The sequence below is a fragment of the Garra rufa genome, chromosome 12, assembly GCF_049309525.1.
Source record: "Garra rufa chromosome 12, GarRuf1.0, whole genome shotgun sequence".
Taxonomy (NCBI): Eukaryota; Metazoa; Chordata; class Actinopteri; order Cypriniformes; family Cyprinidae; genus Garra; species Garra rufa.
Window position 1 is genome coordinate 8,172,876 of NC_133372.1, and position 23,001 is coordinate 8,195,876.

At 35.7% G+C, this 23,001-nt stretch overlaps 2 protein-coding genes across 9 annotated transcripts in view; both read right to left on the bottom strand.

The window, feature by feature from the left end:
- Positions 1-616: 616 nt before the first annotated feature.
- On the bottom strand, positions 617-3,882 carry LOC141346452 (tubulin alpha-1A chain-like). The gene is made up of 3 exons (XM_073851310.1): positions 3,666-3,882; positions 3,418-3,566; positions 617-1,905 (listed from the first exon to the last, which is right to left on the bottom strand). Exons 1-3 carry the CDS (start codon positions 3,844-3,846, stop codon positions 925-927), a joined length of 1,311 nt encoding a protein of 436 aa, XP_073707411.1. The 5' UTR covers positions 3,847-3,882; the 3' UTR covers positions 617-924.
- A 2,682-nt stretch (positions 3,883-6,564) lies between these two features.
- bin1b (bridging integrator 1b) overlaps positions 6,565-23,001 on the bottom strand; it is a 41,245-nt gene continuing 24,808 nt past the window's right edge. For 4 of the 8 annotated variants that reach the window (XM_073851457.1, XM_073851454.1, XM_073851455.1 and 1 more), the window contains 10 exons: positions 22,376-22,451; positions 22,231-22,286; positions 22,068-22,100; positions 21,473-21,536; positions 20,033-20,161; positions 16,101-16,124; positions 13,995-14,396; positions 13,703-13,768; positions 10,381-10,482; positions 6,565-10,286 (listed from right to left, as the gene is read on the bottom strand). In XM_073851457.1, the coding sequence (XP_073707558.1) occupies positions 10,185-10,286; positions 10,381-10,482; positions 13,703-13,768; positions 13,995-14,396; positions 16,101-16,124; positions 20,033-20,161; positions 21,473-21,536; positions 22,068-22,100; positions 22,231-22,286; positions 22,376-22,451 (1,054 nt within the window). In that variant the 3' untranslated portion in view covers positions 6,565-10,184. The remainder of the gene's footprint in view (positions 10,287-10,380; positions 10,483-13,702; positions 13,769-13,994; positions 14,397-16,100; positions 16,125-20,032; positions 20,162-21,472; positions 21,537-22,067; positions 22,101-22,230; positions 22,287-22,375; positions 22,452-23,001) is intronic. The other 4 variants (XM_073851456.1, XM_073851453.1, XM_073851458.1 and 1 more) reach the window with 4 other exon arrangements.

Consider the following 23,001-nt stretch of genomic DNA (forward strand, 5'->3'; position numbering starts at 1 on the left):
AACGTATTTTATGTGAAATATCTTATTAAGGTCAGTACTAAATAAAAACCTTTTTTTTTTATTCAGTTATTTTTTACATTAACTTACTGAAATAAAAGTTTATTTAATGTAATTTATGTTAACAATCACTTGTACAACCAAGTTGATTAGCTTTTTAAATTGAAATAGGTGGAGATTTTCACAGATTTACATTTAAACCTTAGTCTTGAAAAGACATTATCTTAAAGTGACTTTTTATGTCATTCATCTCAACAACTAATATGTTTGAAATTTCACTAGAATTTAGCATAATGATTTTAAACTTCAAGTCTGTACAAGAGCATCTCAGACATGCTGAAACAGACTTGACTGACTCATGATCTAAAGGCATGCAAATTGTGCTAGAATATAAAACTCTTGTTGATTGCTTCCATGGCACCCTTTCAGTGTGTTCACCATTTGCATTCTCTTAGTCTTCAGGCAGTCGAATTACAAAGACATTACACAAGCAGTCTTCAGGTGGCACAGTTCCGCCCAATCTTTTATTATTACCCCAGAGCACTTAAACCAAGAAAACGAAAGCTGTTAGCACTGTAGTTAGCATTTAAAGCTTTTTGTCACCATAGTAACTGTTGTTAGTAAATGGTTATCTTCTTTGCTGATGAGCTAAGTTTTATGACAACCAACTACAAATAGACAAACAACTCAAAAGTCAATATGAAGTCTTTAAAAGATATCACCTTAACCTTTATAGTCTGTCATGCGCTTGGAGGTTGACCTACATGAGTCATGTGGATTATTTGTTCATATTCATACAGACAAACAAAAACAGATGGACAACTTCCTTCAATAACCATGTAAAAAGAGTATAAATTTATTCCAGTACAAATACTATTTGTGAAAGCTATCTGTGATGTTTCTTGACAAGAATATGTAGGGTTTCCCTCAATACTCCTCTCCTTCTTCCTCACCCTCTTCTCCGACGCTGTCGGTTCCCACCTCTTCATAATCCTTCTCCAGGGCAGCCATGTCTTCTCTGGCCTCTGAGAACTCGCCCTCTTCCATACCTTCACCCACATACCAATGAACGAAAGCTCTCTTGGCGTACATCAGATCGAACTTGTGATCCAGACGAGCCCAGGCTTCAGCAATGGCTGTGGTGTTGCTCAGCATACATACAGCTCTCTGTACCTTAGCCAGATCTCCTCCAGGGACCACAGTTGGAGGCTGGTAGTTGATGCCAACCTTGAATCCAGTGGGACACCAGTCTACAAACTGGATGGTGCGTTTGGTCTTAATAGTGGCGATGGCAGAGTTGACATCTTTAGGAACGACATCTCCACGGTAGAGCAGACAGCAAGCCATGTATTTGCCGTGACGAGGGTCGCACTTCACCATCTGATTGGCTGGCTCAAAGCAAGCGTTGGTGATTTCTGCAACAGACAGCTGCTCGTGGTAGGCCTTCTCTGCGGAGATCACTGGGGCATAGGTGGCTAGAGGGAAGTGGATACGAGGATAGGGCACCAAGTTGGTTTGGAACTCGGTCAGATCTACATTGAGGGCTCCGTCGAAACGCAGAGACGCTGTGATTGAGGAAACGATCTGCCCGATCAGCCTGTTGAGGTTTGTGTAGGTGGGGCGCTCGATGTCGAGGTTTCTACGGCAGATGTCGTAGATGGCCTCGTTGTCCACCATGAAGGCACAGTCGGAGTGCTCCAGGGTGGTGTGGGTGGTAAGGATGGAGTTGTAGGGCTCTACCACTGCAGTGGACACTTGAGGAGCTGGATAAATAGCGAATTCCAGTTTGGACTTCTTTCCGTAGTCGACAGAGAGACGTTCCATTAGAAGGGAGGTGAACCCAGAGCCGGTGCCACCACCAAAACTGTGAAAGATCAGGAAGCCCTGGAGTCCAGTGCACTGATCAGCCTGCAAGATTGCATGAGTTATTTCTACAATCACTGGCCAAGATTTGTCTAATGCAGGGTTTCTCAAATCTTGCCCTGGAGAGTTTAGCTCCAGCCCAGATCCAGCACAACTGAGCAAGCTCATTAAAATCACTCAGCATCACTAGGAAATCACAGGTACAGTTGAGGTCAAAAGTTTACATACCCCTTGCAGAATCTGCAAAATGTGAATTATTTTACAAAAATAAGAGGGATCATACAAAATGCATGTTATTTTTTATTTATTACTGACCTAAATAGGATATTTCACATAGAAGACGTTTACATATAGTCCACAAGAAAAAATTATAGTTAAATTTATAAAAACAACCCTGTTCAAAAGTTTACATACACTTGATTCATAATACCGTGTCACCTGAATGATTCAAAGCTGTGTGTGTTTTTTTTTTTTTTTTTAATTTTTTTTAGTGATAGTTGTTTATCACCCTTGTTTGTCCTGAACTGTTAAAGTGCCTGCTGTTCTTCAGAAAAATCCTTAAGGTCCCATTTAGCATTTTTGTGTATCTGAACCCTTTCCAACAGTGACTGTATGATTTTGAGATCCATCTTTTCACACTGAGGACAACTGAGGGACTCATATGCAACTATTACAAAAGGTTCAAACCCTCACTGATGCTCCAGAAGGAAAAACAATGCATTAAGAGCCAAGGTGGAAACTTTTTAACAAAATGAAGATGAGTACATTTTTCTTAAATATAATGCCTAAATATATATATATTTTTTTATTTAGTACTGCCCTTCAAAAGCTACAGAAGATACTTTCCCAGAAGACAAAATGAGTTAAATTTACCCTGATCTTCAAATTTAAAAAAAGTGCAAATGCAAAAAATGCATTGTCTTTCCTTCTGAAGCATCAGTGAGGATTTGAACCCTATGTAACATCTGCATATGAGTCTCTCAGTTGTCCTCAGTGTGAAAAGGTGGATCTTAAAATCATACAGTCATTGTTGGAAAGGGTTCAAATACACAAAAATGCTGAAAAAACAATAAATTTGTGTGACTAGAAGGACTTTTCTGAAGAACAACAGGCAGTTTAACTGTTCAGGACAAACCAGGGACTCATGAACAAATATCATTAAACAAAAAAAAAAAAAAAAACACACACAGCTGTGGATCATTCAGGTAACAACACAGTATTACGAATCAAGTGTACGTAAACTTTTAAACAGGGTAATTTTTATAAATTCAACTATTATTCTCCTTCGTGAACTATATATAAATCTTTAATGTGAAATATATTATTCAGGTCAGTGCTAAATAAAAAATAACATGCATTTTGTACGATCCCTCTTATTTTGGCAAAATAATTCACATTCTGCACATATGCAAACTTCTGACCTCAACTGTAGGTGAGCTTGATCAGGGTTTGAACTAAACTCTGCAAGGCAGTGGCCCTCCAAGACTGGATTTGAGGAACCCTGCCCTAATGCAACACATAAGATAAAGCTAACTTTTGACCACAAGATTGTCTTACCAGTTTGCGAGTCCTGTCCAGCACCAGGTCAATGATTTCCTTGCCAATGGTGTAGTGACCACGGGCGTAATTGTTGGCAGCATCTTCTTTACCAGTGATCAGTTGTTCAGGGTGGAACAGCTGGCGGTAGGTTCCCGTGCGCACCTCATCTGGAAAATTGATAAGTTGATCATTTATGGGGAAAAAAATCTATTTACATTGTTTTTCACTGTAGAATTGAATTATACAAGGGACATTGGTTTCATTACCAATGACAGTAGGTTCCAGGTCAACAAAGACTGCTCTAGGAACATGTTTTCCAGCTCCAGTCTCACTGAAGAAGGTGTTAAAGGAGTCATCGCCCCCGCCGATCGTTTTATCACTTGGCATTTGACCATCTGGCTGGATTCCATGCTCTAGGCAATACAGCTCCCAGCATGCATTGCCCATTTGCACACCTGCCTGGCCGACATGGACTGAGATGCACTCGCGCTAGGGTGTAAATGAGAGGCATGTTTAAAACTAGTAAAGTTGAGGACATTTAACTTTCTCTTGAGAAAAATAGCTTTGTCTTTTAATTCTCATAAATACAAAACTAAAAACTGACAACCATTATCAAGACTATCTAAATCTATAAAAAAAAGACTAACACTGTTTATTAAAAGTCAATTACAGTTGTTCAGGATTATAAATAATGCATTGTACAAGTAAATAATTTAAAACATCCTACCATTGTAGAACTTTCCTCTGGCCGACGTCAAGAGTTCGGTTGAGAAATGCTGTGTATGTTCACTTTGACGATATCATCACTATATAAAGAGCAAGCTGATGCCATGGTGACATGGTTTGTTGTTGGCAACAAAGGGGTTAAGTCTAATTATGTGAATGTCAATCAAAATTGACCACAGTGCACTGAACAAACAGGCCCAGTCACATCCCAGTGCTTCTTGTTTCCTGTGAAAGACACAACGTAACAGGCCAACACTCGTCCACTCTCCCACAGACATTACATTTTAACCTTGCACTATTGGATCACATCTTTGGTGGTGTTTGTATCACCAGTGAAAGAACCGTCTAAAAATGAGAGGTGAAAGGAGTGTAAACCTAATCTTTGTTCCAACGATGTTGAACCTATGACACACATTGTGGCACAATGACTTTTGCTCATACATAAGGTCAGGGATTTGATCAAAACCTAAAGGCCTGTTCACGCCTAAAACGAAATCTCAAACGATAAATATATGCGCATTTATACTATGTTTATTCTACATGCTTAAAAGTTTGGCTTTTAATAGTGGAAAATCACTTTGAAAGGTTTACATACACCCTGCATAATCTGCAAATTGTTAATTATTATGTAATTAAAATGTAATTAATTATTTTACCAAAATAAGAGGGATCATACAAAATGCATGTTATTTTTTATTTACTACTGACCTGAATAAGACATTTCACATAAAATAAGTTTACATATTGTCCACAAGAGAAAATAATAGTTGAATTTATAAAAATGACCCTGTTCAAAAGTTTACATATGCTTGATTCTTAATACTGTGTTGTTACCTGAATGATTTTTTGTTTAGTGATAGTTGTTCACAAGTCCCTGGTTTAAGACAAATTATTGGGTTTTCCAGCATTTTTGTGTATTTAAACCTTCTTCCAAAAGTGTTTCTGTTTTTGTGATCCATCTTTTTACGCAAAGGGCAACTGAGAAACTCATATGCAACTATTACAGAAGGTTCAAATGCTCACTTATGCTTTAGAAGGAATTCGACGCATCAAGAGCCGGGAGGTGAAAACTATAAAGATGTGTACATTTTTCTTATTTTGCTTAACTATCTTTTTTTTTTTTTCATTTAGTACTGCCCTTCAGAAGCTACAGAAGATATATACGTGTTTCACTAAAAACAAAATAAGTCAATTTTACCCTGATCTTCAAATTCCAAAAGTTTACACCCCCGGCTCTTAATGGACCGTGTTTTCTTCTGAAGCATCAGTGAGTGTTTGAACCTCCTGTAATAGTTGCATATGATTCCCTCAGTTAACCTCAGTGTGATAAGATCAATCTCAAAATTATACAGCCATTGTTGGAAAGGGTTTCAAATCCTCACCGATGCTTCAGAAGGACACAGTGCATTTTTTTGCATTTGCACTTTTTAAATGTGAAGATCAGGTAAATTGAACTTATTTTGTCTTCTAGGAAACATGTTAGTATCTTCTGTAGCTTTTGAAGGGCAGTACTAAATGAAAAAATATATATGTATTTAGGCAAAATAAAAAAAATGTACACATCTTCATTTTGTTCAAAAGTTTTCACCCCTGGCTCTTAATGCATCGTTTTTCCTTCTGGAGCATCAGTGAGTGTTTGAACCTTCTGTAATAGCTGCATATGAGTCCCTCAGTTGTCCTCAGTGTGAAAAGATCAATCTCAAAATCATGCAGTCATTGTTGGAAGGAGTTCAAAAACACAAAAATGCTGAAAAAACAAAGAATTTGTAGGACCCTAAGGATTTTTCTGAAAAAAAAAAAAAAAAGTTTCACTGTTCAGGACAAACAAGGGACTCTAACAAAAAACACAAAACACAGATCATTCAGGTAACAACACAAAATTCTCTAAAATTTGTAGATTTCTCTGTTTTTTCAACTATTTTATCTTCTCTATGTGTTTCAGCATTTTGTGCAGTTATGAAGCTACACTCAAAGGATACTAACAGCTCTGAAGCTCTTTGTCTTTGTTTCCGTCTCTATGCAAGCTGTGCAAACTGACCCCAGCTCACCTGAAGCACTTGCCATGTCATATCTGTACCCTAATTAAGCCTGTAAACTGTTGTTAACCGACTGGGTGGCCATGGAGCTCAGGAACAAACATTTCTCATTTGTTCCCAGACTGTTCCCATGACAATAAATGCACAGGGAACATATAATCAAGTCAGAATGGGCTTTGTTTAAATTGTTAGTAGTTGTTATAACTTAGTGGTTTCAAGAAGATGTTATATATTCTGAAGCTGATTGGCTTGCATTTCTTTTGGCCAATGAATAAGATCAAAGTGCTGTCAGTTTAGTGTTGTTTTGGTCTGGTTGGTAATATCACATTAGAAGTATTAAGAAACAAGTGAGGCCTAGATTTAGGACTTTTAAGACGTGTGAAATGAACGAGAGGACACTATGTAAGTTCAGTATGGTTTTAATTTAATATGCTTCTTGACAGGGTGTTTCCTACAGAGAACTGCATGTTAAGACAGAACATCCTAAGCTACCAAAATGCTGCAGGACATTTTCCCTTTCAGTTTAAATGTGTATATAATTAATACATCCACAGGCTAGTTTTAAAATATCAGAACCTTTACCATTCAGATATTTAGAGTCACTAAACATTCACATGTTAGAAGGAAAAGTGAATAGACTAGACGTCTTGCAGCTGTCTGTTGGTTCAAAGGCCAGATAAATATTTTAATATTCAAAACTGATTCAAATATAGAGCTTACCTGGTGGGAAAATTACAGCTCTGATATGTAAACAGGTCAGATTTACACAGACAACGTCAGAGTCAACGATACATAAGAGTTAACAAATTAGCAGCTAATTTACCCTGCTTGAGAGATTCTACATTGGTTTGGCAAAAGCATATTCCCTATACATCAGATTTTATCATTAGGCATTATAACAGAGGGACGATTTAGTTGCAGCACTATTGCATTTCAACCAATTCATTTACCAGGTGCTAAATGTGCTGGAACAATCTTATCAGATATTAGCATAGAAAACTGAGTTTTAAGAGATGTTAGTGTACATATCTCAGTTGAGCATGGCAGTGGTAATTCATCAAATGACAGAGAAGAGTGTTATAACCAGGCATATATTCAGATGCGGGTGGAGACAAGCTAAATTTTTCCCTTTTAAATAACCGTTTCGTCCTGGATCACAGTGGTGGAGTGATGCTGTACAATCTCAGTCAAGTATGCGAAGAAAGCCCGCTCAATCCATTCAGTGTTTCCACCCTATGTTGCCTGTCATCAGAATATCAGTGTATCACAGACTACATTTTCCCAGATCAATATAAAAATTAAAATCTACACTGATGTTCAAAGGTTTGGGATCAGTACGATTTTTATTTTGTTTTTTAAAAGTAGTCTTTTATGCTCAAGTTTGATCAAAAATACAGAAAAAACAGTACTATTTTGAAATACTATTTCAATTTGTAACTATTTGTAATTCAATTTTTTTCTATTAGTTTTCTATTAAAATATACCTTAAAATATATTTTATTTCTCTGATACAAAGCTCAATTTTCATCAGCCATTACTCCAGTCTTCAGTGTCACACGTTCTTAAGAAATCATTCTCATATGCTGATTAATTATCAATGTTGGAAACAGTTGTGCTGCTTAATATTTTTTAGAACCTTTGATTCTTTTTTCAGGATTCTTTGATGAATAAAAAGTTAAAAAGAACAGTATTTACTCAAAATATAAATCTTTTCTAACAGTATATGGCTTTACTATCACTTTTGATCAATTTAACACATTCTTGCTGAATAAAAAAGTATTAATTTCTTGTTACAAAATATTTACATTTTAAATAAATGCTGTTCTTTTTAAACTTTTATTCATCAAAGATTTCCAACGCTGATAATAAATCAGCATGTAAGAATGATTTCTGAAGGATCATGTGACACTGAAGACTGGAGTAATGATGCTGAAAATTCAGCTTTGCATCTCAGGAATAAATTCTATTTTCACGTATATTAAAATAGAAAACCACTATTTTTAATTGCAATAATATTTCACAATATTACTGTTTTTTCTGTATTTTTAATCAAATAAACAGCTTTGATGAGCAGAAAAAAATTACTGATCTCAAACTTTAACAGCAGTGTCCATTTTTAAAATGATTTTCTACTTTAAATGTTAGTAAGATCATGAAAATGAGATTTGTCTGATCTTCTCCAGTTTTTCAAAGAATAAAGTCTTTGTGCACCCGTCTAAAAGAAACTATAAAACATTCATGCAACCTTGACAATCTTTGATTTTAAAATACATTGCAAAATGTGTTTCAAGCAAGCTGTTGTTCATAGTACAACACAGTGGTTTGTCCCATCGCATAGTTTTCAATATCTTTGGTGGCATACCTGAAGACCTCAATAATAGACAAAAAAAAACAACATAAATATCATAAAGTTTTTGATCATAAAAATATTAAGATGAACCCACACATGCAGAGCTAAAAACAACATGTTAATATACTGAAGGGGCTCGACATGTACAGGAGAATCTAGAGATAATAAAACCAGCCCTGATTTAAAGTCAACATGAAATGGAGTTTGCACTTCCCTCTTTATTCCCAAAATATGGTGTATTTATGAATAAAACAGAATATACTCTGCCTAAAAGATCAGGGTTGCCAGGTTTTCACAACAAAACCCGGCCAATTACTACTAGCCCAAAAGTAGCCCAATTAAAAACTACTTTCCGGGGGATAAAATACACGTTTATTGGCGGGGTTCCCCTGGTAAAATTAGCATTCCAGGGGCTAAATATTATGTTAGTGGGGTCGCTTCAACCCGCGGACATAAAAAACAACCAGTGATAAAGTATCCCAATTCCGAGGGAAAAATGCAGACTTGGCAACCCTGCAAAAGATATTTTACCTTTTCACCTACAAATAGAGTATTGGTTGTATTTACATTTTGTGTGAACTCTTTGCACTTGTAAACAAGATGCTATTTATTTATTTATTCAATTTAGACTTGGTGGAAACAGTATCTAACAGTTTTTACACATTTTTTTTTATTTTATTTTATAATTGTGCATGGTGATTTCATGTTGACTTTAAGCAAATGAGTAAAAGATTTCACTGAAATACAGTGATTGATGTGCATCATATTTAGTTCAGCGAAATATCTGATGCTTTATAACTTCCTAAAATGTCCCAGTGACAAAAGCCAATCTAATCAGCCCCAGTCTTCGTCCCTGTTAGGGATTTTTTAATTGTGTCCATGGCCACCTTCACACTGTAAAATTTTAGGAGTGACAACCGCATTAAAATATGGAAGTCTTGTGTGTTTGGTATCCACAAAGTACTACTACAGCAAACCAAATACTCATTATATTTAGCAATTTTTGACTAACTTGCTGTTGCTTCACAAAATGTATTCTTGATGTGTTGCCATGTCCACTTATTATAAAGTATCCAGCCTCGTCGTTTGGCTCATAAAGCGATCCAGTTCATAGAATTGTTAAAGCAGGCAAGTGCATGGTGTAATATTTTTGTCTCATTTCTAATATAAATCATTTGAATTTATTTATGGTACATTTTTTCCTTGTTCTTGTTTGTCGTTTTTTTAGAAAGACCTGGCAACGCATGAGTCAAGGCTCGTCTTTGCATAAAGAGGGACATCTTGTTTAAAAACGTCATTAATAACTAGTTGTTCACTTCAGATTCTGACACACTGCAAAAAAGTTGTAAATGTGGTTGTCACTCCCTTGAATGACTGAACTGTGAGTGTACAGATCAGGATTAAACACTAAAAGGTGAACTGACAAGCAAGTTTGGCTGCAGTGTGTTTGTGGCCCATATCCCTCTATGACGTTTGGTGTAAAACATGCTGCTGCAAATATTTCAAATGCCAATTCTACAAAGTGACCGCAGTATATAGAATAGAGCTTAGCTTTTTTTTTTTGCTTGTATGAGAAGCCCTTATTTTGAAGATGTTTTATAAAAAAGAAATTATCACAGTAAGGTGGTGAGAAAACGAAGGGTAAGAACAGGTGATTCTGAGGGCTGTTCCGCTCACAGTTTCTGGGTGAAGTTTTCAGGGAAGACTCCTTTAGCTAGGAGGTTTTTATTTTGAAGCCAGTGTGACTCTTTTACGCCCATTAACCAGCCATCATCCTGTGCACACAAAACAAAAAGACAATGAGTCATTGTCCGATTGTATTTGAGTGTGTGTGTGTATCTATGTATAAACATGGGTGCCATGACTGACCTGTTCATCTGGGTTGGCAAAGGGAAGCACAAGCACAATGTCACCAGCCTTCAGTTCGAGTTCATCGCTGTCTGTTGCTCCGTAGTCATGCAACGCTTTCACCTACCAAAAATCATCTTAGTAAATGCTATTCATACACATACCATTATTCAAAAATCTGGGCTTAGCATGATTTAAAAAAAAGAACATTGGTAAACATCGTAATCATTCAAATTTCAATTTTAAATAAATGTTTTTTTGAATTTTCTATTCATTAAAGAATCCTGAACAAATGTATCAGTTTCCAAAAAAATCAGTAAAACAATTGTTTTTATCTGTGATAAATATATATTCAGCAGCAAATCAGCATATTGGAATGATTTCTGAAGACAATTAAAGGAACACTCCACTTTTTTTGGAAATAAGCTCATTCTCCAACTCCCCCCGAGGTAATAAGTTGAGTTTTACCGTTTTGAAATCCATTCAGTCGTTTTCCTGTTCTGGCGATATCACTTTTAGCATAGCTTAGCATAGGTCATTGAATCCTATTAGACCAATAGCATCGCGTTCAAAAATGACCAACGAGTTTCAATATTTGTCCTATTTAAAACTTGACTCTTCTGTAGTTATATCGTGTACTAAGACCGGCGGAAAATGTAAAGCTGCGATTTTCTAGGCAGATAAGATTAGGAACTACACTTCCATTCCGGTGTAATAGTCTATAGGAAGTTTGCTGCTGTAATATGGCCGAAGCAGGCGCAGTAATATCACGCAGCGCATGTGCAAATGCTAACCTTCTTAAATGCTAGCCTTCTTAATGAAAGAGCCAATCATTGATCAGTAAAGTCAGTGCATCACTGCAGCAGCCGTTAGAAGTCCTGGTTGCTATAGAAACAATCTGCGCTCTAAGACGTGCGCTCAATACTGCGCATGCGCACTGGCTCATCTAGCCTGAAAAATTATTTATAATAAATAATTTTAATGCTATTGGAGCACAAGAAACCATATTTATGAGGCACTTCTTGTCGGATTTTTTTGGAGATTTAAAATCTGAAATTTAATGGTCAGCTTGGTGAACAGTTTTGGAGAATTTGATGTTTCCCCATTCAAAGACATAGGAGCTGCACTTGCATGCCCGAGAGGCGTTTCAAAGATGCCCGCCGAGTGACACGACTTGCCTTAAAGGGACTTTGAACAAGTTTAGCATGTTGTTAATCATGTTTTTGCATGATTTGCCTGTTACTAGCATGTTGTTATAGTTTTTTCTGATGGCTTAAGCACATTTTTTGTAACTATTGGCTATTTTTGCAAAACTCTATACACAAATAAGAAAACCCTTCACCAAATCAGCAAAGCATTGTAGTTTTCTTGCAAAAGCTAATAAACCTTGCTTAACTCTTCAAACCTTCGTAAAAATGGTATTTTCGTATCAAACAGTTAACACAAGCCATCACATTAATAAGCAGACAATGCACCAACTACACACTGATGGTATGAATAAAAAACACATCTGGCTTTTGCTTTCTCTGTGCACAAGGTAGGTCAGTTTGAGGTCATACTTTTGTCATAGTTCTGAAAAAATAGAGGGATCCAAACTTCAAGTACTGGTGTTTATTTACACACATCAAAACAAACACAAGTGTTTTTTCCAAGTCAAACAAAATACTGTAAATAATAGCCATAAATGTGTATAGTTTTGCTAGGAGTGTGTTGATCATTTGGAAATTGAGAGTAAGGCCCAATCCCAATTCTATTTTCTACCCCTTCGCCTACCCCTCGCCCCTTCCCCTTGTCCCTTGAAACAAAGTGTAAAGGGGAAGGGCTAAAATATTTCCCCTAAGAAATGGGACACCACTACAACACTGTTATACGTCATCATACGTTGTCGCTAGTTCCTAATGTTACGTCAGAGGACATGCGCAGATGTTTATCACTCATTCCAAGATGTCAAAATGTTGTCATGTTTCAAAAAGTACAAATGTACGGTGTACGCACCGTTCATTCACATGTGGCCGTAAGCAAAACAAACAACGCATTATCACATGCGCGGCAAATTGCTAATCAGTGTAGTGGTGCCTGGAGAAGTATATATGCTTCATTTGTGAATTTAGTTTTCAACTTTCTATTTGAACGCATTCGTTTTCTGGATCCTTGGACTAAAATGTTTACAGGGGTTCACTGGATTAAGAAATTTCTGATCGTAAAAATCAGCTTCTTTTTATTTGTAAGGTATCGTTTTTATTATTATGTACTGATTTAAATTACTGGTGCGGTGAGCGGGCGCAGGTGCATTAGGCGCAATCATCAAATACATTTCAAAGCAAGCCGGCTCCACGGTCCTGACTGCATCATCACTGCCTTTATTGGGTGTTTTGAGCGAATATTTACATTTATTCACATGACTGGATGTGGTGGATTTCCATGATTTTGGCGAATGCAGGACACTACTGAATAATGCACATCAGAGGGGATTTAAAAAGTGGAAGTGTGTATACACCGTATACTTGCGTACACCCTCCACTACACCAACGTTGCAAATTGCCGTGCCACTGGTCTTTCATGTTTCTAACATTTAGTCAAGTGTATATGGCATAAAAATATATTTTGTAATATCGTGCAATCAGTGCTATCTGCTAGCAAACTTTAGCGATTTTTTTGCAAACGTTTATTTACAAAACAACACCATAAACACAAACACAAGATTGAAGGTAATATACATATAATGAAACATTGTCATCAAAATCCTTATTAAAGGCAAAAATTACTTATATTTACGAGTCTGCTTGCTCGAGTGAGCAGCCATGTTGGAAATTTCTCTTAGCCCTTCGTTTGAAGTGAGGTCCTGAAAAATCTTCGTTTGGAGGGCTATCTAGCCCTTCCCCTTACCCCTACCCCTCCAACCAAAAGAGAAATGAGACACCCCTACCCCTTCACGTGAACGCGCTAAACGGAGGGGTAGGGGTAAGGGGTAGAATTGGGATTGAGCCTAAAGCAGTGAGTTGTATTTACAGTTCCGCAAAAAGAGTGCAGTGGATTGTACCTACAGTTTTGCAAAGTGTGTGTTACAAAATTGAAAACTGAGTGCAAAGCAGTGTTTGTGCTTTTAGTTTTGCAAACTCAGTGAGTGGTTTTGCTATAAGTATTAATAGTTTTAGAAATTGTGCTATAAGAATTATAGTTAGGGTTTAAGCCATCAGAAAAAACTGTAACACGATTAGCATGGCGTTAATCATGTTTTAGCATGATTAGCATGTTGCTAGCCTGTTATTAGCATGATTAGCTTTCCCAAGCCAACCTAATAAATACTATGATTATAAATCTCTGGGATTCCAGTGCAGTTTACCTTATAGAGAACAGATGGAGGAAGCTCTGCATCCGATGAGCCATTTGTGACTGTGGGTGCTTCGTTCTAAAATACAAAGATTAAAGAGAAGCTTGTAATTACACCTGAGCAACTCAACAGAATAAAACAAACCAGTTATACTTAGAAATGTACACAAAAACAGACATTCAACATGACAACAATGGAAACTGCCACACCCACAGAAGAACTTGATCTACTTCTGATCCATCCTAGATCCTAACTCTATAACATTACTCCTCAATGCAACCGCAATTAATCATGCTCCTCTTACACTCTGAAGCTCCTCCCACTCAGGCGGCTCTGACTCCGCCTCCCAAGCCTGAGTTGACCCACTGGCCCAGTTTGAATCTGCGTCTTGCTTTTGCCCTACCTGAGACCCTTCCTCGCCCCAGCGCTGCACACCATCATCCTCCCAGTCTGGCTGCGCAGGTGCAGCTGTTTCATTGCCCCAGCCTGACTGCGCAGACACACTGTCCTGCTCATCCCAGCTGGGAGGTTCATACGGCTGAACGGCAGGATTGACTTCATCATCCCACTGAGGAGCCGCATACGGCTGCTGGCCATAAGGCTGAGCGGCAGCTTCGTCATCTGAAGCCCACTGCTGGGAGGGGTCTGCAGCAGGGGTCTGATCAGGCTGGGACGGGGAGGAAGGGTTGCCAGGATTGATTGTTAGCTTTTGGGCATATTTTTGGGGGGTAAAATAGATGCCAGGAGTAAAGGGCAGGCAATACAGCAAAAGGTGCAAATAAGTCACAAGAGAAAGGGAATAAATGAAGGAAAAGATGAAGATTATTGTTCATTATAAACTCCCAAAATGATTATTTTAGTATTATTTGTAGTTTTTTATTAATATTTTGAATTAGCTTTTATTTTAGACTTTCAGTTTTACATTTCAAATTTATTTACATTTTTTAGTCATATCACTGCTTCAACTTCTATTAAATTTAAATGAATTATACATTTCTATTAACAAATGTCTATTATTATATTAATTTCTACAAATTTCTATTAGCTAATTAAATCAATTTATAATTATTCATTTTTTATACATTTCTATTTATTCTATCAATTTCTATAAATTTCTATTTATTCAATTCTATTTGATTTCTATAAACAAAAATGTATTTTTGTATGTAACCCTGACAATGGCAATACGTCATTTATTTAATGTAATTGATTTTTTTACAGTGTAAATACATCTATTAACAAAGTTCTAATAAATAATATACATTTGTATTAATTAATTCTATTAAGCTAGAATTAATTTGTTTCTATAAATTTATATTAATGATATTAATTTATATACATTTCTATTAATAAATTAATTTTATTCTATTTGATTTCTATGAACAAAATGTTAATAAAATTAGTTTTTATTTTTAGTTAGGGTTAGGATAATAACTCTGACCATTGCAATTCATTATTTAATTATTTTTTTACAGTATAAATCATGTGCCTTGGCAACTGAAATAAGTTCTAATTAATTTTTATTAATTTTTAAAAATCTATTAATTTCTATTAATTAATTTTATTAATCTAGAATTAATTTGTTTTTTATAAATTTCTACACATTCTATACATTAATTCTATTATTTTCTATAAATTAATTTTATACCATTTGACTTCTATTTACAAAAAATGCAACTGGAATACATTTCTATTAACAAATTTCTATTAATTCTATTAATTTCTGTACATTTCTATAAATTAATTCTATTAATTTAAAAATTAATTTGTTTATATACATTTATATTAATAATTATATAAATTTTTATACATTTCTAGTATTTAATTATATTATTTCTAGAAATTTGATTTAATTAATTTCATTTTATTTTATTTCTACTAACAAATATGTTAATAACTTTAGCTTTTATTTTTAGTTGGTGTTAGGGCTAGGATAATAACCCTGACAATTGCAATACATTTTGTATTTAATTTAATATATTTTTTCCAGTGTAAATCTTGTAAGTCAAAATATGTGGCAGAAAAAGTTGTGAAATCTATTATTATATAATTTTCAAGGTAGTAAGATTCACATACAAATTCAAGTTTGCAAATTGTGCATAGCATTTTTTCTTGCCTAGATTAAGATTGTTTATTAAGATTAATTTTGTAATAGACATCTGTTTTCAGAGTATGAATTCCAGCATAAATGATTTTGCAGAACGTGAGTTGGCAGACTTTTCAGTAACTATTAAAACTACTGGATACATTTTAATTTTTGTTGATGTGTTTTTTTCTAATTTGTCAATCCAAAGACTGTGGAAGACTTTCTTCCAAAAACAGACTTCTTGAGTTCAACCCATTGCCATGATCTGTCAAACCACAAGAATCACTAAGATCACAAGAGTGCCAACACAGCACAAGGTCTTACCTCCCATGAATCCCATGAAGCCTCCTTCAATGAGGCAGCATAAAATGACAGAGTGAGATACTGTATATGAGGCCCATAATAAGAGTGCAAGGTATGTCTATCACCATGACAACAGTAAGAAGAGAGCTCTCATAAACCACACTTACAGGAGCGTATGCTCATAATAGTTCAGAGTTCCCTCTTAAACATGAGAGGAAAGCATTTGTTAAAGGTGAAATGGTCTAATAGTTCATACTGGAACACCATGTGGGGGGGGGGGGGGTAAGATGAAAGATACAGTAATATGCACAATGAATAAGCCCATGTAGAATCTATAGACTGATTACTGCATGAAATTATTAAATACAAAACATACATTACATACAAAAGAGCGGAAACATGCAGAAATGTCATTCCACAGCAAAACTCAAGAGGCTGATCTATTGCATGCATCTCAGAACTGCATACTAGTATCCTACTCTTACTATTTTCACCATAGATTTCTATAGCAAAAATAGTAAGCGTAGTATATGGTTCTGAATTCAGCAGTGCTTTTCTTGTCTCTGAGCTCTGACCTTTACCCTTTGCCATCCTGACCCTTCCTGTCCTTTGACCCACAGCTGGTGGACTGGAGCAGTGCTGATTGTTTGCCAAGCATCCAGATCTAAATCCAGCAGACTACACACTACTGAAGCATTACACTGCACAGTACAAAACACCAGCTTTACTACAGCACTGACAATATTTAGTAGAAAATAAGACCGTAATGTTGACAAACTCACGAGCCAGTGATACTTTAGTTGAACGAGCAGAAAAGAGTTCATAATAGGATGACGACAGTGAATTTCAAGGTGGAAATGAAGGATGAATGTGCTAAATAAAGGGATAGTTTACACAAAAATCTAAATTCTCGTTTATTACTCACCCTTATGACCTTACCTTTTTGGCTTTATTGGCAGGGATGGGCAGTGTTTCAGATAAATGTATTTGAAATACAAAATACTATTTTGTATTTGGTATTGTAAAGCCTTTGGGAAAAGTCTAATGTAATTTGTATTTAAATACATTTAGGATGAGTAGTTTGTATTTTCAAAATACATAAAATACTTTGTGCCAATCAACCTCTTAATTAGGGTGCTGATTTAGTTCAGACACACCCCTCCCCCAACCTTTAAGGGATAGTTCACCCAAAAATGAAAATTTGATGTTTATCTGCTTACCCTCAGGGCATCCAAGATGTAGGTGACTTTGTTTCCTCAGCAGTACACAAACGAAGATTTTTAGCTCAAACTGGTGCAGTCTGTCAGCCATATAATGGCAGTGGATGGGCACCAGACCTTTAAAAGTAAAAAAAAAAAACATGCACAGACAAATCCAAATTACACCCTGTGGCTCGTGACGATACATTGATGTCCTAGGACACGAAGCTATCAGTTTTTGTGAGAAAATGAACAGTATTTATATCATTTTTTACCTTTGATACACAGCAGTGTCCAACTGTCCTGAGCACGAGTTTATCATCCGGCTCGTGACATGTGAACGCGCTCTGGCGTAGTATACGCAAACGCTGTAAGGGGAAATCGGGGAAAAGTCCCGGATGACTTTGCACACATAAACGTAATCTTTTAGCTTTAAATCGGTTTGAACAATCAGGATAAGCGCAAGTGATTACCATTTTGAATAGCCGCTATACCCACATTCTCTGTGCACTGTGTAAACAATGAGCGTCGTATACACGCCACAGATCGCTTCCGGCAATTACGTATTCTACGCTAGAGCATACACATGTAATGAGTCGGATGCTGATGTTTCGTGTCTTAGGACATCAATGTATCGTCACGAGTCGCAGGGTGTAATTTGGATTTGTCTGTGCATGTTTTTTTTTACTTTTAAAGGTCTGGTGCCCATCCACTCCCATTATTTGGCTGACAGACTGCACCAGTTTTAGCTAAAAATCTTTGTTTGTGTTCTGCTGAAAAAACAAAGTCACCTACATCTTGGATGCCCAGGAGGTAAGCAGATAAACATCAAATTTTCATTTTTGGGTGAACAATCCCTTTAACACTCATGCACGTGAGCTGCCTGCAGCAGTCAGCATTGGATCAGCGACTTTTCTCAGTTTTCTGCATTAAGGCAAGGGTGTCATCATGATCAATTCCTTGTTGATTAAAGTTAAAATGGTGCATCATTCAGATTTGCCTTCAGTAAACATGAAAGAATAAAAAACACGTGTAGGAGAAAAATAGCTTTAGCTGCCTGTTAGCCAATCAGTTTTGATAGTTTTTTTTTTTTTAATCTATCAATTTCGTGTTATTGAGTTCTTGTTACTGAGTTGAAGTCATGATTGGTGATAAAATGTAATAAAAGATGTTTGGGGGAAAAAAAAAAGTTTTGTTTTTCCTACAGGGCAGAGGAAGGGAAGATCATTTCTAATCAGTAGTACACATCTAAATGTTGTTGTTTTGCATTCAGAATATGTCCAGATATATTTCAGCCTAATAGGGATGCCTGCACTTGATGGCCAATTTCATATGTATTTTGTGTATTTTAAAAATACAAAATACTGTATTTGTATTTAAATACATTTTTCCACTCAGTATTTTGTATTTTTATTTTAAATACATTTCTATGTATTTATGCCCATCTCTGCTTATTGGATTAGCTCACTTCCAGAACAAAAATTTACAGATAATGTTCTCTGTTGTCATTCAAGATCTTCACGTCTTTAATTCTTTGGTTGTAAAGAAATTATGTTTTTTGAGGAAAACATTTCAGGAATTTTCTCCATATAGTGGACTTCAATGGTACCCCCGAGTTTGAATGTCCAAAATGCAGTTTAAATGCAGCTTCAAAGGGCTCTAAATGATCCCAGCTGAGGAAGAAGGTCTTATCTAGTGAAATTTTCAAAAAAAAAAAAATCCTTTTAAATGTATATACTTTTTAAACTCAGATGCTCATCTTGTCTAGCACTGCCATGCACATGTGTATTCTGTGTAATCTGGTAAAAATGAACATCTTATTTTCTCCTCCAACATCAAATCATGCAAAAAAGGTCAAACGGCCTTTACAAAAAAGATGTAAAACAGCGATGTAGGACAATTTTGAAGTTGGAGGAGAAAATGAGATGTTTTTCGACATACCCTAACTATACTGACCCGGATTACACAATGTATGCATGTACATGGCAGTGCTAGACAAGACGAGAGTTTAAAAAGTATATACATTTTATTTTATTTTTTAGAAAATGACAGATTGTTTCACTGGATAAGACCCTTCTTCCTCAGCTGGAATCATTTAAAGCCCTTTGAAGCTCCATTTAAACTGCATTTTGGATGTTTAAACTCAGGGGCACCATTGAAGTCCACTAGACAGAGAACATTTCTAAAATGTTTTCCTCAAAATCCATAATTTGAAAAAACTGTTGGTTGGTAAACTGAAAACTGAAGAAAGACAGGAACATCTTGGACGACAAGGGGGTGAGTACATTATCTGTACATTTTTGTTCTGGCAGTGAACTTATCCTTTAAGCTATAAGATCACTTTTTGTGTGGCAAAAACAACTAAAATAACTTAATTCAACAATTCTTCTCCTTCGTGTCACCCTAGCCTAGCGCTATTTTGGAGGGTACCACGATGCATGCACATGCTTTGATGCACGTAAACAAGCTACAGTGCATGCTTGTTTAAAATTTATTCTCATAGCTTCAGAAAACTATGATTGAACCACTGATGTCTCATGGGTTACTTTGTTAATGTTCTTGGTACCTTTCAAAAATATCTTCATTTGTGTTCTGAAGATAAACGAAAGACTTACAGGTTTGAAACGACATGAGGGTGAGTAATTGTGAACTATCACTTTAAGGATGAAGATGATGTATAAATGAAATGCAGATGAAGACAAGATTGGTAAGAGGGCTTAGATGATCAGGGGAGGCAGTAATTTGACCTCTGACCTCTGGTTGGGTTGAAATGTTAATGTCAGGCACCACTGCATCTTCAAGCAGGTTAATGATGTCATCCTGTTTCACTTCCTGAGATGAAGCCGGCCTGGGCGGCCGTGAGACCGGCGGTCCTTCTCTGGACTGCCACACCAAAACAAACATGCAGATACACACAAGCATAATGAGACAAACACACTAGGGTTAAAACACCAAATCATAACTGCTTATGGTTAGTTTTTATCTACGTAACATGCTTTAAGATGCATTGCCTACAGTAGTTATGTACAAACCACAGACTCTAATGTAAGGCAGTGTTGTTGCTGTAAACTAAAACTACTAAAAATCATTTTCCTTTATAGAATAAAATATAATACAATGTAATAAAATGTAAATAATAGATGAAAATGTAACAAAAGCAGAAATAAAAATAAATGAAAGCCAAATAAGATTTTTAAAAATGATAAAAAATATGTTCAAAAATGTAAGCTAAAGTTAAAATGAAAATTGAAATTATGAAAATAAATTGTTAATTATTAATAAATACTGTAAAAAGAATATATAAATAAATCGCAAAAAAAAGATGAAACAAAATAAAATAAAATTTACTCAATAAAATATCAAAAGTATTTATAGTTTATCTGAGTGTTTTTCTTTGGAAGACTTTGCTTCACTGCATTCCAAAGGAATACTTGAGTAAATGTAAAAAAGTAATAGATTTCTAATATAATTAAGTATTAATTTATATTTAATATGAAACATATTGCAGGAAAACGTAGAATATTATGCATTGGAATATTGTCAAGTAAGAAAAACGCTCTTTAAAAATACTTCACTACTGTCCTCCTCTGTATAAATGTCTTTGACAATGAGATAAAATATGTAGGCACTGTGGTACTAAAACTAAAACAGAATTAAAAATAAATGAAAGCTAAATAGAACTATTAAAAAGAGTAATAATTACAAAAGCAGGAGACCAATCACATATATGACCAGTCAATAGGGTAAAAAAAAATCTTATAGAGATTTCAGGACAGGACAATATTTGGCCGAGATACAACTATATGAAAATCTGGAATCTGAGGGTGCAAAAAAAAAATCTACATTTTAAGAAAATTCCCTTTAAGGTTGTCCAAATGAATTTTTTAGCAATGCATATTACTAATCAAAAATTAAGCTTGGTAGAAAATGTGCAAAATATCTTCATAGAACATTTAAGAAAAATCTATCATTTTCACCCATACAATGTATTGCTACAAATACACCTGTGCTATTTTCGACTGGTTTTGTGGTTCAGGGTCACATTTATAAACACTTATTTAAACCCCATTGCAATGTATTATAAATGTACAGAAAAGGGTCTTGTTTTCGATTCTTTAGTCTCATACATACTGTAAGACATAAATACACAAACATAATATAGAGCACATAAAAGCATCTGCTTTCTCACAGTACCTTTGCTGGTGATTTAGGGGCGTCTGACCCAGACTCTGAGAGGTTGTGATTGGCTGCTTCTTCACTGCATAAAAAACACACCGGTTAGTAAATACTACACTTGGTATTGCACAGTCATGAGTGTCCTGACTGAAATCAATCACTAGGTGGTAGCAGAGATCAGTGTTAATTCTGCAGAGAGATTGGTTTAAATCACTACCATGCACAATTACTGCATCTCAAAGACATTCCAGACATGCAGTTATATTTTTCGTGTCAGCATGTATGCATGGTCACATGCAAGCAGTAATTTTCCACAGCAACCAAGTGTTAGTGCATCTTTAATAATTCAGCTGCATCCAAAATTATTTTTTTTACACATGCATTTCTCATGTGAAAACAAATGTTAAAATGTTAAAAATGTGTTTTCTTCCATGTAAATGGAAAATAATAATTAAAAAAAGTGCAAATCTGAATTTGTTAAGTAATTAAAAAGATTTACGCACTAAAACAAGATTTTATATGAGATGAGAGGGTGTGGTTTAAATAGTCTTGTTGAAGTGCATCTTTAATGCATAAACAAACACACACACACATAAAACATTGGAGCTGTTACCTCTTCCCAGTGCTTGCTGTTGTGACACCTTTTCTGTGGGTTGTTTGGGGGAGGGTTGGTTTAATTTACAGGAAAAACATGAACTCACACATCTGTGTCCTAAACTACAGGAAACCAGAAGTGTCTGTACAGACAGGAAATATCCCAAAATAAAAGCACTCACTTGGCTAGACGCTGCTCATCCAGTTTGGTCATAATATCACTCAGATTCTGGTTCAGCTGTGTGCGAGAGAGTACAACATACCCTGGTAACTAACAACAATCATCTCATTTGTCTCTTGTTAATAAGTCTCTTATTATTGGCTCACTTTGCCCATGTCCCTGTGAAATTTTTCCTCCACGCCGGCAACGCTCTGGAATGTGTTAACATACAAGCCAACACGACTGCAGAGAGAGACAGAGACAAGCCAGAATCAGTAAAAATACACCAAAGATTGTATATTCTCACCAAAATACATTAAAAATGCACAGTTGAGGTCAAAAGTTTACAGAATCTGCAAAAGGTTCATTAATTTAGCAAAATAAGAGGGATCACACAAAATGCATGTTACTTTTAATTTAGTACTGACCCGAATAAGATCATTCATAAAAGTCATTTACATATAGCCCACAAGAGAAAATATTAGTTGAATTTATAAAAATGACCAATGTCAAAAATGATCATACACTTGATTATTAATACTGTGTTGGTAGCTGTGTTTTTTTGTCGTTTTTGTTTAGTGATAGTTGTTCATGAGTCCCTTGTTTGTCCTGAACAGTTAAACTGCCTGCTGTTCTTCAGAAAAATCCTTCTTATGTTTTCCAGCATTTTTATGTATTTGAACCCTTTCCAACAATGACTGTATGATTTTGAGATCCATCTTTTCACACTGAGGGACTCGTATGCAACTATTACAAAAGGTTCAAACGTTCACTGATGCTTCAGAAGGAAAAA